We start from the raw sequence: 14,522 nt of genomic DNA, 5'->3' as shown, positions 1-14,522 counted from the left end.
CTAGGGCAAGCAAATAAACAAGCAGTCCAAACATCATCAGCTTTTATTACCAAGGATAGTATCAGACATGTATTTTTAATCTTTTGCCTGTGTATTTCTCACAAACTTTATTAATAACAGGGAATGTTGCTGAACGGTAATATACGATTGCACTTAAAGCTTATGAAGCTCCCTTTCGGTTTTATAGTACTGGCACAGCAGGCTCTGCTGAGCACCACATGGGCACATTTATAAAAAGCTTATTACAGCATATAGCACGAGTGTTTTTTTTGTTTTGTTTCTTTTTTTTTTTTTTTTTTTTTTTTTTTTACTGCGAAACCAGCACTGTTAAATATGATTATTTCCTTTAGCAGGGCAGTGTAAACTACTCTGTCATTTGTTTTTATAAAGTCATCAGTGCCACAGCATACAAACCAGCGCTGGCTGACAAAGCCAAGGAATCTACTAGACACTGTGCAATGCATTTAAAACCACCGGCGAAGCATGTTTATGTTGCATAATTTTCCACCCCAAAATTCAATTGATTCCGTTAGCTTTTGTTGTTGTTGTTGTGCAGTTTTGCCGTCAGATGAAAACAGAATCACAAAGAAAGCCACAACATTTCAGCCAAGTGTATACCTATGCATATAAGCAAAATAAGCTGCCAAAAATACGTCAGGTGGCATGTAATACTTTCCCCACTATCTAATCTATTACAAGTCAGCCTGCTAGGAAAAAAACACCCTTGCTTTATTTACAGAAGTGAGGTTTTAACAGATTTCAAAGATATTCTGTGTTATCTGCAGAATTTATTACAGGAGATTATAAAGGAAATCCAGTTATGCACCATTTCATTGTACTTGCAAGCTAGATCACATCAGTACTTCCAGCAGATCAGTGGGCTGTGCAGTTGCCTTAGTAAAACATTACCCCAAAGTACGCGGACGGTCCACATGTTATCACGCCTATTTCTTCACTATTGATAGCTTAAATAAATATACTTTAAAGTATACTTAATATAATTTAGCCACTTGTATGGATTCATGTGAACGGACTTAAGACTTTCACTGATTTGGAAGAACTTGCAAAAGACAAATATTTTAGCAAATATGAATTTGGGGTTCAGGAAGAAAAAAGATCTTTGTAAGGGAGGGAACAAATCTTGAGGACTGTGGGATCAGTAAGAGAAATCCATTGTGGGAAATGTAAACTACTAGTTATGATGGGGAATGTGAAGGCTATTGTGCTGAAGAGTCAGCTTATTTTGGAATGGCCAGTCAATGTTTAATACGAGTAACATTTTTATGGGGTTGAAATTTGTTTAAAATTCTGCAGTTTTTCCTAGGTAAATAAAGGAAACAATTTCTGCCTAATTTCAGTTATCAAAAAATCTAGCTATCTGCTCAGAGCTACTCACTAGGGCACCTATTATGAGCTGAATAAAATAAACCTCTCTGGAGAACAATCCATCCTATCTGCTCCACTCTGTTTTAAGATGGGATGAATTATGTTCTGAAGATACTACTCTTCCTTTGTTTGCTACAGAAAAGATCTAGATGCCCAGCTTGGATGGTTGCCATATTTCTAAACAGCCAGAGTTAGGTGAGATTAGTCCCACCCAAAACTACTTCTCTCTGCCCTCACCTGTGCTGATTTGTTTCTATATTCATAAAGTCCATCCTGCGAAACGAGAGTTCAGGATGATAAACCCACAGAAAGCCCAAAGTGAACTGCACAGAAAATATTTATTGAGAAATTTATTACCAAAATTACAGTTTTACCAAGCAAAGGGCTGTGTCACGATGGCTTTCAAGTAGTAAAATCTGTTAAAATTCCAGATTTTAGGCAGGGAAGAACGTTAATGACAATCTAACCTGATGGGTGCAGTGCCGGCTGCTCAGCATGCCCAGTAACGTGCCTTCTCATAAATTGGAATGTGGCCCACAATATTTTGTTCCACAGCGGGAAATATTGATTTAAAACCCCAGGGCTGAGTCTCAGCTGCTGGTAACTTCTCTTAAGCCCAGGACATGTGTGGAGCTGTGAGGAGCCACGCTAGTGAAGGAGTTATCTGCAACTCTTGGGCTATGGCTACCTGGCTGCAAAGTGTTGATTCAGTTCTAGCAGGTGTTTGCAGATGCAGGACAGAAACTCCGTGGTGACAGGCAACCCTGCACAAAGCTGTTTGACAATGAAGGTCTTTGACTTTCTGTGTCTAGGTAGGATTTGTCTTAAGATTCAGAGACGTTTTAGGTATCTACAGATGCATGGGGCACCTAAACTCTGAAGACAGGCAAGGGGTTTCTGTTTGATAGTCATTGGAAACCGGAGTGAACGAGCTCCTAAACCAGCAATCATTTCATAGAATCACAGAACGGTTTGGGTGGGAAGGGACCTTAAAGACCACCCAGTCCCACCCCCCGCCATGGGCAGGGACCCCTCCCCCCAGCCCAGGCTGCCCCCAGCCCCGTCCAGCCTGGCCTTGAGCCCTGCCAGGGATGGGGCACCCACAGCTGCTCTGGGCAGCCTGGGCCAGTGCCTCGCCACCCTCACAGGGAAGAATTTCTTCCTCATCTCTCATCTCCATCTCCCCTCTCTCATGTAAAGCCATTCCCCTATGTCCTATTGCTAAGGGTCTTACTAAAAAGTCTGTCCGCCTTCTTTCTCAGCTGAACTGCTCTCCTCACGCTGTTGATGGCAGGACTTATTTCAGCTGCTCCCACACGGGTGCTGAAAGTCCTTTGAAATCCTCTACAGCATCAGAGTCATCTGCGTGGAGCTTGCAAATACGACACAAGGTGTTTGTGAGACCAGTGGCAACCTGGAGGAGCACCTAAATTACAGGTGATGGGCCCCAGGGAATCAGAAATGGTGCTACACACTGCAAGTATTGCTTGAGCAACCTGGTCTAGTGGAGGGTGTCCCAGCCCATGGCAGGGGTGTTGGAACTAGATTATCTTGATAGAACAAGAGGGAACAGCCTCAGGTTGTGCTCGGGAGGTTTAGGTTGGTTACTAGGAAAAATTTCTTCACCAAAAGGGTTGTCCAGCACTGGGACAGGCTGCCCAGGGAGGTGGGGGAGTCACCGTCCCTGGAGGTGTTTTAAAGACATGTAGATGTGGTGCTTAGGGACATGGGTTAGTGGTGGGCTTGGCAGTGCTGGGTTAACAGTTGGACTTGGTGACCTTAATGGTTTTTTCCAACCTAAATGATTCTCTGATTCTGTGATCTTTAAGGTCCCTTCCAACCCAGACCATTCCATGATTCTATGTGCAGGCAGTGAAGCCAAGCCCTGCATTGGCTATCTGTTCAGTGACTGTCATGACAGCTCAAACCCTGATTCACAGACGGGCGGACACCAAAACGCAGGTGCCTGCATCACCTTGGCCTCTGTGAACACCTGGAGACCAGTTATAAAGATGCACCTTGAAGATGCAGCAAAGGAAGGAGACAACCAAAAGGTTGTGAAAAGTGAGAAACTTGCATGCTGCATTAGCATTTTTCACCCTGCTAATTGCTGCAACACAATAGAAAAATAAAGAAGAACCTGTGTGAAGAGGCTACTTGTATCCCGCATTCTTGCCTTCTCCCTGGTGCATATGGTAGACTATTCTATTAAATTGCCCATTGTTTCTGACATCCCTCTGTAAATCCCGAATCACTGCATTATTCTGAGGTACAGTGCTGATGGTTCTTCTACGTCAGTTCCATTTTTAGTATAATTTATGTAGCTTAATCTGTATCTAAATGCTCATCTAGATCCCAAATGGAAGGCGGATGAATGACTGATTAATCTTCCCGCCTCTCTAGAAACTGTCTCATGTAGATTGCTTTACTGTATTATCATCTTCGCTGTCCTTCTGGGGTAACAGATACAGCTGTTAATACAGGAATTCAGGTTTCTTGTTTCCAAAAAGAATTGTGGCACTCAAGTCTCCAGTTCCTTTGATTGAAAATCCTTAGAACTGGTTCATGTTTTTTTGCTAAAATTGGGGAACCAGCAGGTTTGTTCTGATGAAAATACATGCTTTTTCAGAGATCTCGTTACCTGACCAGTCACAAAATGTGATTGCAATGAGGCAATCATCGTAAGGTCGGTGTCTTTACAGTGATGTCATGTCGGCATCAGTCCTAAGCTCTGTTATTTGACATTTTTACCAATTATGGAGAAGAACATGGAAAATTATTTCCAACTGCTAGCAGCTGACCCAGAAACTGCAGGAGCAGCAGTGACAAAGACAGGGGATTGAAACAAGTCTGCACTAGTTGTTTAAATGGTGCCAGGGACTAGGCATAGAAAACAATTTTCTATATATCTGCCATAATCATCTAGATATTTCTATACATCGATAATAAATTGCTTAAGAGCCCTTGGGAGTCCCAGCAGTTTACCTCTGAGGCTGGAAGGTCTAATACTGCCCTTGGACAGATGAAGACAAACCTAAGCAGGAATCAAGAAACCACATTAGATTGGCACTTGCTTTGGTCTGACCACTACCAGAACGCTATATTCATTATTGATGTCTTCATCAAAGTGAAAAAAAAAATAAAAATCATTGGAATGTCATTGGAAAAACATATGTCATTGGAAAACCTGGAGAGGATACAGAGAAGTGCAATGACAATACTTACAAGAATTGGAAAACATACTTCACTGCGATGAACTCCTAGAGTCCTGTTTATCTTGAGGGATGACCATAGTCTACAGCAGTAACTCTGGCTAACAAAAACTGGATAAAAGAAATCTCTTCATTCTAGGAAAGAAAAGCTAAGATGTAATGGATGGGAGCTGAAGCTAACCTAAAAAAATAAACGCATATTTTTAACAGTAATCAAGCACTGAATAATGCATTGAAGCCTGTGGAGGATCTTCTTTTACTGCATATTTTCAGAGGGGAAAAAAAAAAAAAAGAAAAAAAGAAGAGAGAGATTGGTTTTCCAGGAGATGCACACTGCAGCACAAACCTGCCTTCACAATCGGTGTACTACCAGGGAGATGGTTACATGGGGCTGTATTGGTTTCAAGATCCAGCAGATTTTGCTAGATGTGAAAACCACACCTATCCTAAAACACAAAGACTAGCAAATTTAACTCTGAAGGAAAGGATTATGCACAGTATATGTCAGATCCTGTAAAAAATGGTGTAAATTTTGAGTAAGTTCCTGGGACTAGATGACTAGGCATTTCTGTAGCGCCCTGGCTGAAAAGACACAGGCCAGCCCACATCCCTTCTCTTCCTCTCTTGTACCTCTCCCTTTCCTTCTTCATGCTGGTTTCCCCAAGATTTTTAGCATACGTTGTAAAATTGCTGTGCTAAGAAGACTGTGATTATTACATGGGAACACGAACACTGTGTAGGCACCTTAAATCTGGGCTTTTTTCCCCGATATGCTTCTTAAATCAATCCATGTGTTGGTACATATAGTCTAAGTGTGAGGCATAGTACATTATAAATAAAAAAGTAATAATGTTCTGCTGCTTGCTTACACAGGTAAATTCGTATCAAGAAAACTTTTTAAAGTTAGGATTTAATTTTCAGACTCTCGCACCCAGATATCAACCTGTGGAATGAGAGAAGGGGATAGTTCACGCATTCCTGAAATGTAAACAGGATTCATCTCATTTAAAAAGTATTCTATTTCTGTGGAGCCAAGAAGCACTAAACACTTCTGAAAATTGGCAGTTTTTATTTGTTAAGTGGCATGATGGCTTATAACTATTTAATAGTTCGGATCCAGTTACGAAGCAGGAACACAGTGTGTGAAGGGCCATAAAGACACAGAATGAAAGATTGTTTCCTGCTCATAATAGCTGTAATCAAAATGCATCAGCAGCCCCACTGTCACTGCTCTAACCACTGTTTTGGAGTCCCAATGCCAATCCTTCCGTACCCTGCTCTGCTGTTACCAGCCTCACAAATGAAGCAGCTGAACACAATGGGTGACAAAGCAATTTTTCCTCTAAGAATTAATGTACTGGAAAGGACACCTATGATTTAAGGGATACTCACAATATAAATACACAGGGACAGCATGTATGGCACAGAGGATCACTGGGATCATTTGAGTGGAGACAACGCTGGCTTTTCAGCAGCTGGCATTTTGGAGCACATCAGGGCTCTGCAACATCTCAGCCACTTCATCTGCGAGACTGAACAGCCAAACATTAGTCTGGTTTTCTGCCCTTCACCTCTGACTGACCCTGATTCATGCAAAGAGGACAGCAATGAAAATGTAACCGTTCACAAAGAGGCAGCAAGGATGCTCATGGTAAAAGATCCAGGCTGGCATTCAGGCTCACCGGTAGATACATTAACTCTTAAGGGAAAATTACGTGGCTATCCATTGTGTCATGAACTGGTGCATTTTTCAGAAATGCATTCTTGGCAGACAGTGGAGCGAGTATAGATCTATATGGTGAAACAGAAGAAACGGGTCAATATAAAATCAGGGAATGTCATCACCTTCAGTGGCTCCTTACAAAGTAAGAAAGAGCTGGGAAACATCAGTACATGAGAGAACAGCTAATTAGGTGAACATGTTTTAAATTAAATTCACACTTTATTACTGAGAATTTCTGTTTCTTCCTAACTTGTACTTGTCAAAGTATCACAGTTATTTATTGTATGTGTCTCTATATTCACTCATTCTTTATTTAATAAGATTTTCTTCAAGTTCTTGCAAGACTTTTTTGGAGGTCACTTGAGGTCCTCTCTGGTCCCGGTCTCAAATGGTATCAAAATTTGACAAAACTTGAAAAATAGACTGCAACATCGGAACTACTTGTGCTCAAAGGGGATGCTGTTCACCTTTCAAACACAAGAACAGCAAATTTGAAAACAGGGATGGGACAGCTTGCCTCTCAGGTTCCCATCTGAATTTTTCATTTTAAAGAAAGCCTGACTCCTAAAACATGAACTAGAAGCATCTGGGTATTCTCAATATTGCCATAAATATCCAACTCCTTTAAAATATGAATTAAATAGTGTCTCTCAAGAGTATCATATCCATGTAAAATCCAGCCTGATTATGAGCTGAATGGAACTGCATTCATCATACACCATTTTTTGAATGAATTACCTGGCCTTCCTCTCACAGACTAGGCATTAGTCTGTCGTTTTTACCATCTTCTGTCCTATCCAGGCAACAATCTGACTTCTTCAAAACCCTCAGATGAATTTTGCATTGAGTTACTGTCATGCCCTCTCTAGAACTTCTTTGCTTCTTCTTAGTTGTGCACTGCCTTTTCCTGTACTCAATGCAAGACCCCTGCCTAGTTCACAAACCCCCTTTGCAGGGTTTTGTACAAATTTCCCTTCTATTGACCACAACTATAAGCACGGAAGGAGCTTCAATTGCTTGGAAAACAAAACACCATTGTTTTGGCTTCTGTAAGTCTCCTCTGTTAAGAAATGTGGTGGTGTTACATGTTCAATATGCATTGTATTACCCCCACAGATAAGGTGGATATTTTCCACATGTATTTACACTCTGTTCACTTTCTGTTTCTGTATTTTTATTGCAAACATAGGTGCAGACACTGATCCCTGGAGATGCATGCCGTACAAAAAGTACCATGCAAGACTGCCGTGATACAGTACATTGGCTAAACGTAATGTAGGGGAGTGCTACATATACCAACAAGAAGATTATGGGGAAAAAAAACAGACTATTGTATAATAAAACGCATGAGGAGTCTGTGTAGCATCTCTTGCTGCGTGTGTGCAACCCTCCTGCCTTCAGCTGGGTGCGTGGCCAAACCGGGCAGCGGATGGGCCATGCGTACGTACCCCAAGAGGGGCATGCATACAGAAACCCCTCGTGGGGCAGAGCCCACGCGAAAACCGGGGTGCCCCCGCGCAGGGGGTCCCCGGAGCACGGCGCACACCGGGGGTGCCTACGGCTCAGGCCGCACGGCCGGGGCCCAGCACGCCGCGCGGAGGGAAAGGGCCACCTCGGGCACGGCCCCGGTCACCCGCGGCCGCGGGACCCCCGGGGCCCGCCGAGCGCACCCGCCCGCGGCCACAGCGCGCCGGGGCACAGGCCGGTAGGTGCCACCTCCCCCCCCGCGACCCCCAGGCTGCTCCCCCCCCCCCCCCCCCAGGGCACACCGGCGGTGTGTAGGGGGCTGCCCTCTCCCCTTAGTGCCGCTCCAGGGCCGGGTGCCGGAGCCGCTCGGTAGGGGGCGGGTCTCGCGCCCTGCCACCGCCCCCCCCCGTCCCACCGGGCAGCGCGCGCCGGGCCACCCCCCCCGCCCCAGCCGAGTCCCCTCAGGGGCGATGCCGGCAGCGCCGCGGCGCCTCCTCCGCGCTCTCTCCAGCTCCACCTTCCGGATGGGCGACTCGGGCTCCCGGTTACCGCAGAAGGAAGAAGCGCTCCCCGGCAGGAGCCAGCACGTCCCGGTGGCAGGTAGGGGCGACCCCCGACCCGCTCCGCTAACCCTCCCCTCGCAGCCCTCCGCCCGCGGGCCCGCTCTCGGCGGCGGCGGCGCCGCTCCTGTGGCGGGCCTACGCGCGTGCGCGCGGCCCCTTCCGGCGGGGCGGGCGCTGCCGTGAGGGAGCGGCGGGGGGGGCCTGGCCGGCGGCGCGGGGGGGCCGCTTGCTGCGTGAGGTGCCCGTGCGGCGGTGGGCCCTGTGCGCCAGAACAGGCGTTAGTCCATGGCCGGAGCCCCCGGGAGCCCGGGCCTGCTTTGCTCTTGGCCGTAGATGAGTTTTGTGTCAGTTGTACTGAGGGCCCCGATGGGCCTCTTCAGGGTTGTAAACAGGCCGCCCGAGGCCTTACTTTTTTCTGTTAAATTATAATACATAAAAATAATACCGAAACATAGCATGCTTAGGTTCTGACCCTATGTTTGAAACGCGCTTTTAAGTTCTCGGTGATTCTTCCAGTGATTCAACAGTGCTCTTTGTTTTAAGCAAAGGCACGCTGTCAGGTAAGCAAAGCAGCAACCTAGAATTATGCAATTTTGCCTCCTGTCAGCCCTCCCAGGAACTGAAAACACTGCAAGACTGTCATCACCGTTAGATAGGAATTACAGCAGCACCCAGGTGTTCCGACACACGTGATCGTTCTCCCATTGTACATGGTGTTTATTTATATCTGTCTTTGCTCCAGGCACCCAGGTTCCTTAAGAAAGTCTGTGAACTTCGGGGAAAAAAATATTTAAACACATAAAATGTGTAGGTGGTGGTGGGAGAATAATAACTGGATGATGGTGTGGGCCCAGTGAAAGAAGTGTTTGAGAGCATAGTAAAGTCTTATGTTGTATAGGAGTCTGGTAAAACACTGAAGGTAGGAAGAAGGTAGTGGTAAAATTAAAGGTAACAGGAGGAATAGCATGTCTGATGTGGAGAAGGTGGACTCAAAGGAGAGGTGCAGAGATGGGGTTAAAGTTGGTAGAGCAATGAACTCTAGAGATGATACTAGGAGTAGCACATTGTCTAGGTTAAAGTGGCACCTTGGTGTTGCTTGTTGATAAAAGCCCAGGCAGAAGATATGCTAGGCCTGTTTTAGACCCAGTAGCTCCATAGATAGAATAGTTTTGTGCTGCTGTAGAAAAAGCATTTTGATAAGGCCAAATATGAAATTCTTTGGCCATTTTTATTCTATGACTAAATGTGATATTATGTACTTAACAGCACAGGCCTCCAGTGAATTGCAAAAGTTAAAATAAGAGGTAAACTACATTCAGAAAAGACGACAATTTAAATTTTAATGTTGTGTAATAGTTACTCAGTAACAATTCTTTTGTTTAAATTGCTTTTAGATTGCAGAATGAGTGGAGTGTTGCGTTGGTTGGAAGGGTGCTCCGGTTCAGCCCCTGGGCCAATGCTGCGCTGCCTTCTAGTCAGAGAGTTTTCTCCTTGTGTCCAGCATTAACCTCTTAGTTCAGAGTCACTGGCTGCTGCCTTTTCCAATACTGTCTGGTGCTGTTGAGAAGGGTTTGGCCGAGTTGTCATTCTCACTCCCCATTAAGCTGCTGTAAGACTGCCTCTTAGTTTACCCTTCACCCTCTGAAGCACGCCCAGCTTTTGCAAGCTCTGTAGGTTTGTGTGCTGAAGGCTGCTGACCAAATTGACCATTGACCTTGGCATTTTATTAATGTCTTTTCAACTGTGACCCAAAACCGGACATGGTATTCCAGGGAAATTCATACCAGTACAGCGTAGAGGAGAGGGTTTTTTACTTACTCTGCAGTCCACACTCCTTGTAATGCAGCCCAGTACGCAGTTTGCTCTGTTTGCTATGAGAGCACATTGCTGGCTCATATTTAACCTGGCATCCAGCATAATCACAGGTCCTTTCCAGCAGGTTTGAGATTATCTTGCACTGGTGCAGAATTTGCACTTCTCCTTGTTGACTTTCATGAAGTTTCTGTTGGTATAGACCTGAAATTTTTCAAGGTCTCATTGGACTAACCGTCTGCTGTTTGGCATGTCTGCTCTCACTCTCTGTTCAGCGTTACCTTCAAATTTGCTGAGCGTGTTTGCTGTCACATCATTCATGTTATTGTTTAAGATATTGAATGATATTGGCCCCAGCATCAGCCCTTGGGGTAACCTGCTACCTACTAGACATCAGAGATATTGATCGCTGCCTTTAGAGTGTGGTGGTCCTGCCAGTTTTTGGTGTGTCTAGTGCCTAGTGGTCTGTTCTTCCAGCCAGTACTTTCTCAGCTTCCAAATGCCAATGCTATAAGAGATGGTGTCAGAAACCCTGCTAAAGTCAACATGTATTACATCCACTGCTTTGCCCTCATCTGCATAACCAATCATTCCATTGTAAAAGGCAACCTGGCTGGTCGAGCATGATTTGCCTTTGGTAAATGTGTTGACTGTTCCGGATTAGTTTCTTGTTCTGTTTGTGTTTGGAAATAGTTTCTAAGAGGACATACTCCATGATCTTTCCTGGGACTTAGCCAAGGCTGAGTATCCTGTAGCTCCTCAATCCTCTTGTTGCTTTTGTGAAAAATGGCTGTTACTGTAGCCCATATCTCATCATCAGAGATCTCCCCCAGTCACTGTGTTTTTTCTAGATATTGTTGTATCTAGATCTGTCAGAGTGTTCTGATGGTCACAGCAGCAAGCTTGCCTCACAGCTCTGGAAAATCTCCATGTGGCTTCTTGGATCTGAACACATTTAACTTCTTTAAGTAGTCATAACCCATTTTTCCTCATACCGTTTGCTGCTTTTCTTTCTGGCTGTACCAGTGCATGGAGAGGTTTTGGAGCAGTCTTTCTTTGTGACCACTCAGGCAAAAGAGACTTTGAGTACTTCGTTCTTTTCTGTACTACTTCTAGGCTGTCTTCTGTATTCATCAATGCACCTAGATTTTCTCTGAGTTTCCTTTTGTTCCTGTCATTTTTGTGGAATTGTTTCTTAATGCCAGTTTTTGTTCCTAGTTAGTTTTAACTCCAACTTTGGCCTTTTATGATTTGTATCTAAATGCCTAGGCAATGCTTTTATATGCCTCCTTTGTTGCATCTTACTGTTTCTCCTTGTATGCTCTCTCCTTGCATTTCAGTCTATTAAGCAGCTCCGTGTGTCTGTTGAAGTTCCCAGTTTTTCTGCATGGTATTTTGTTCCTTAGCTCTCTTAGAAAGTTTTTGTGAAAATTCAGACCACCCTGAAGGGTGCTTTCACCCTTTGACAGCCTCCCAAGGGCTTCTACTCAGCAATTCCCTAAATAAGCCAGAGTCTGAGCTCTGAAAGCCCAAAATGCTAAATCTGCTGTTTACCTTTCAAGCTTCTCTTTGGATCTTGAACTCCATCATCTTGTGGTCGGTGCAGCTCTCTGCCATCTGCTGCTGCAGTGCCACTAGTTCTTCCCTGCTTCTGAACAGCCAGTCAGCAACCAACCATTACCTCTCCTTGGTCCCTCAGGCACTTTTGGTATGAAGCTGTCACTGCTGCAGCTTCCTGAATTGCTTGCACAATTTGATGTTACCCTCCCAGCAGACATCTGCGATCTGAAATCTCTCAGGGGGACCAGAGCCTGCAGTTGGGAGACTTCTGCTAGCTGTTTGTGGAAAGCCTCATTTGCTTATCTCCTCTTGATCGACTGCTCTGTAGCAGACTGCAGACCACACCATCTCCAGTGTTTCCCTTCGGATCTCTACTTGGAGAGTGTCAGCAGACATGACTCAGTTTCACACTGGAGCTCTGTGCTATCAAATAATTCATTTCAGTAGAGTGCAGCTCCCCATCCTATTCTGTGCTAATTCTTTCTACGTACCCTGTTCCCATCCATAACTGTGTAAGCTGTGTGTGCTGTGCCAAGTCTCCTGATTTTTGTCACATCGTATGTCTGTGACCACACTTGGACATCTGAGTCTTCTTTGTGAACCAAACTCTGCCTTAGTGTGCGAGGAAAACATCTGTCTGACCTTTCTTTTAAGTGGTAATTAGCACTGATCCTAATCCAGTGACCTAATCCAGGTGTTGTGTCCATCCTGTTCATCTTCAATGGTGTTGAGGGCTGTTTCCAAGGTGAAGAGCTGCAGAACATTTAGCTTCTTGGCTGTGTGGTGTCTTTGAAGATCCTGTTGATCTCCGGCTTCTCATCCCTGATGCGATATAACGTGCTTACTTCTCGCAGCTCCTTCCCTTGTGCTGCAGTGATGAGGTCTGCCAGAGCACAGCTCTTAAAGGTGAGGCTGCTGCCACTGCTGTGATCCCCATGGAGGAGCACCAGGCTCTCCCCACAGCCTGGGATCTTGCCTGGGGGTTCTGGAAGGAGGTTGCTGAAGTACCAGAAGTGTTAGTGCTTTAGTCTGGGTCACGACATCGTGTCCTGGAAGGCGTTTTCAGCAGCTGAGGGTTTTCTTTCATGAGCGGCGCTCCTGGCTCTCTGTGTGCCTCCTGCACATTGTGTTAATTGCATTGCACCTGCTTGTGCATCCTGGTCCCAATGCTCCAAGTTCCTGATGCTTTCTGGGTGCGAGGTGGGCATAAATGTGTGCTGCCCCTTGATGAGATTTGTTGTTTGGCAGGGAATCTTTCGTGGTGAGGGTTCTTGATCACCCTTCACAAACTTCGTGAGTACAGAGAGCGGCTCAGACTGCTTCCTCCTTTGCTGCAGTCCAGAAGAGAGGAAGAGACAGCTGAAAGACAACTTCAGCTTGAAAGTTGCATTTAATCTAGCCTTGTGGAAAGCTAAACTGTGTTTCTGTTCCTTTCTAACTTGCTGACTGCGGGTTTATGTGAGAGTTGACCTTGTTTGTGTCACTTTTTTGTTTTATTGTAAGGTTATTACTAATTTAGAGTCTGAGTAAGAAAATGATGCAGTTAAACCTTGTATCTTATACGGATCTCTCTGAAGTGACTGGAAGTAGTTGGTTTGTGGTGCAGAGGTTTCTGTTTGTAGAAGTTGGGTAAACGGGGATAAAATACTATGCTGTGAGTTGAAAACAACACAAACATAAGTAAACTTCACTTACTGGTTTTGTAATCAAGTTGGATTTATCTGATCTTCAATATACTTCAGGATCAGGGAATTAGAGTTTGTTGTGCTGTTTTCTCTCCTTGCATTAGAGCTGCTGCATTCATTTTTGAAAATTGTTTCTTTCATGTGATTTCTGTATAATGGTGCAATACGATGATGTGCTTTATAGTAAAATCACATATTATTTATTGCTTCTACCTTTCTAGTATAACTCTAGTTTTCAGAATTCATTTTGGTTACATTACTGATGAAACATGGCTGTGTTTTACGAGTATGTGAGTATACATAGCTTATACTATTTAATTGACTGTTTTATTTTATGATAGTGGTAGGAGCACTAGTCAAGGAGCCCTAATAATGTAGAGGGAACCTCCTGTGTGAGACATTGTATAATAATATATATATACACACACACACAAACTATTTTTTTCTGCTAGATAGCCTGAGATAGCAGTGTGTAGTAAATTAAAGGAATGTTTTGTCCCACTGGTCCTAATGAGTAGCGTTAGGAAATTACTTTCTCTCTGTGGTCTCAACTGTGTTCCTAGAAGAGTTACTTACATTGTAACATACCCATCTGTAGTGGGCTAACTTTTTTCAGGCAGTAAATGTACAGCTCATGGGTAGACAGTCTTATGGTTGTTAAAATATATTAAGCCTCTTAGCTTTGTGTTTATATATTATTAGAGCAATAATTACAAATGTGAAGGAGGTCATGATGAACTTCAGTCTGACCTTCCGTATACAAAAGAGCACATTTCCATGAATTAATTCTTGCTTGAATCAGTTCATGCTCTTTAAAGAAAACACTGATTAGAAGTGTCTTTGACAAAGGATCCATGGCAAAATTTCATAAATTGTTCCAGTGTTTCATAGGTCTCTCCATTAAAAAGGTGCATATTTTGAATCCCTTTGTTTCAACTTCCAACCATTGTGACTTGGTATAGTTTTCTTCATGAAGATGAAAAGCATGGTAATGTGTATTTTCTGGTTTTCATGAAATACGTTTAGATCATAATTAAATTGCTGGTTAGCCTATTTTTTAAAAAAATGAAGACTTCAGCCAGACATAAAGTGAGCAAAGTGAATTTTTATTGTC

General features: G+C 44.1%; 1 protein-coding gene and 2 long non-coding RNA genes across 4 annotated transcripts in view; 2 read left to right on the top strand and 1 right to left on the bottom strand.

Annotated features, from left to right (window-relative positions):
• The window catches only part of LOC308064560, a 43,532-nt gene extending 35,409 nt beyond the window's left edge, over window positions 1–8,123 (bottom strand). Inside the window, exon 1 of the long non-coding RNA XR_013928441.1 lies at window positions 4,612–8,123. This is a non-coding gene — a long non-coding RNA (uncharacterized lncRNA). The remainder of the gene's footprint in view (window positions 1–4,611) is intronic.
• A 19-nt stretch (window positions 8,124–8,142) lies between these two features.
• The window catches only part of MSRA (methionine sulfoxide reductase A), a 292,183-nt gene continuing 285,803 nt past the window's right edge, over window positions 8,143–14,522 (top strand). Inside the window, exon 1 of one of the 2 annotated variants that reach the window (XM_080389197.1) lies at window positions 8,143–8,388. In XM_080389197.1, the coding sequence (XP_080245323.1) occupies window positions 8,259–8,388 (130 nt within the window). In that variant the 5' untranslated portion in view covers window positions 8,143–8,258. The remainder of the gene's footprint in view (window positions 8,389–14,522) is intronic. The other variant, XM_080389196.1, reaches the window with a different exon arrangement.
• Window positions 8,462–14,522, top strand: part of LOC308064559 — a 68,662-nt gene continuing 62,601 nt past the window's right edge. The window contains exon 1 of the long non-coding RNA XR_013928440.1: window positions 8,462–8,911. This is a non-coding gene — a long non-coding RNA (uncharacterized lncRNA). The remainder of the gene's footprint in view (window positions 8,912–14,522) is intronic.

The sequence above is a fragment of the Falco punctatus genome (genome assembly GCF_963210335.1).
Source record: "Falco punctatus genome assembly, chromosome: 5".
NCBI lineage: Eukaryota > Metazoa > Chordata > Aves > Falconiformes > Falconidae > Falco > Falco punctatus.
The sequence above is the reverse complement of the archived record's forward strand: the minus strand, read 5'-3'. Positions and strand labels throughout refer to the sequence as shown.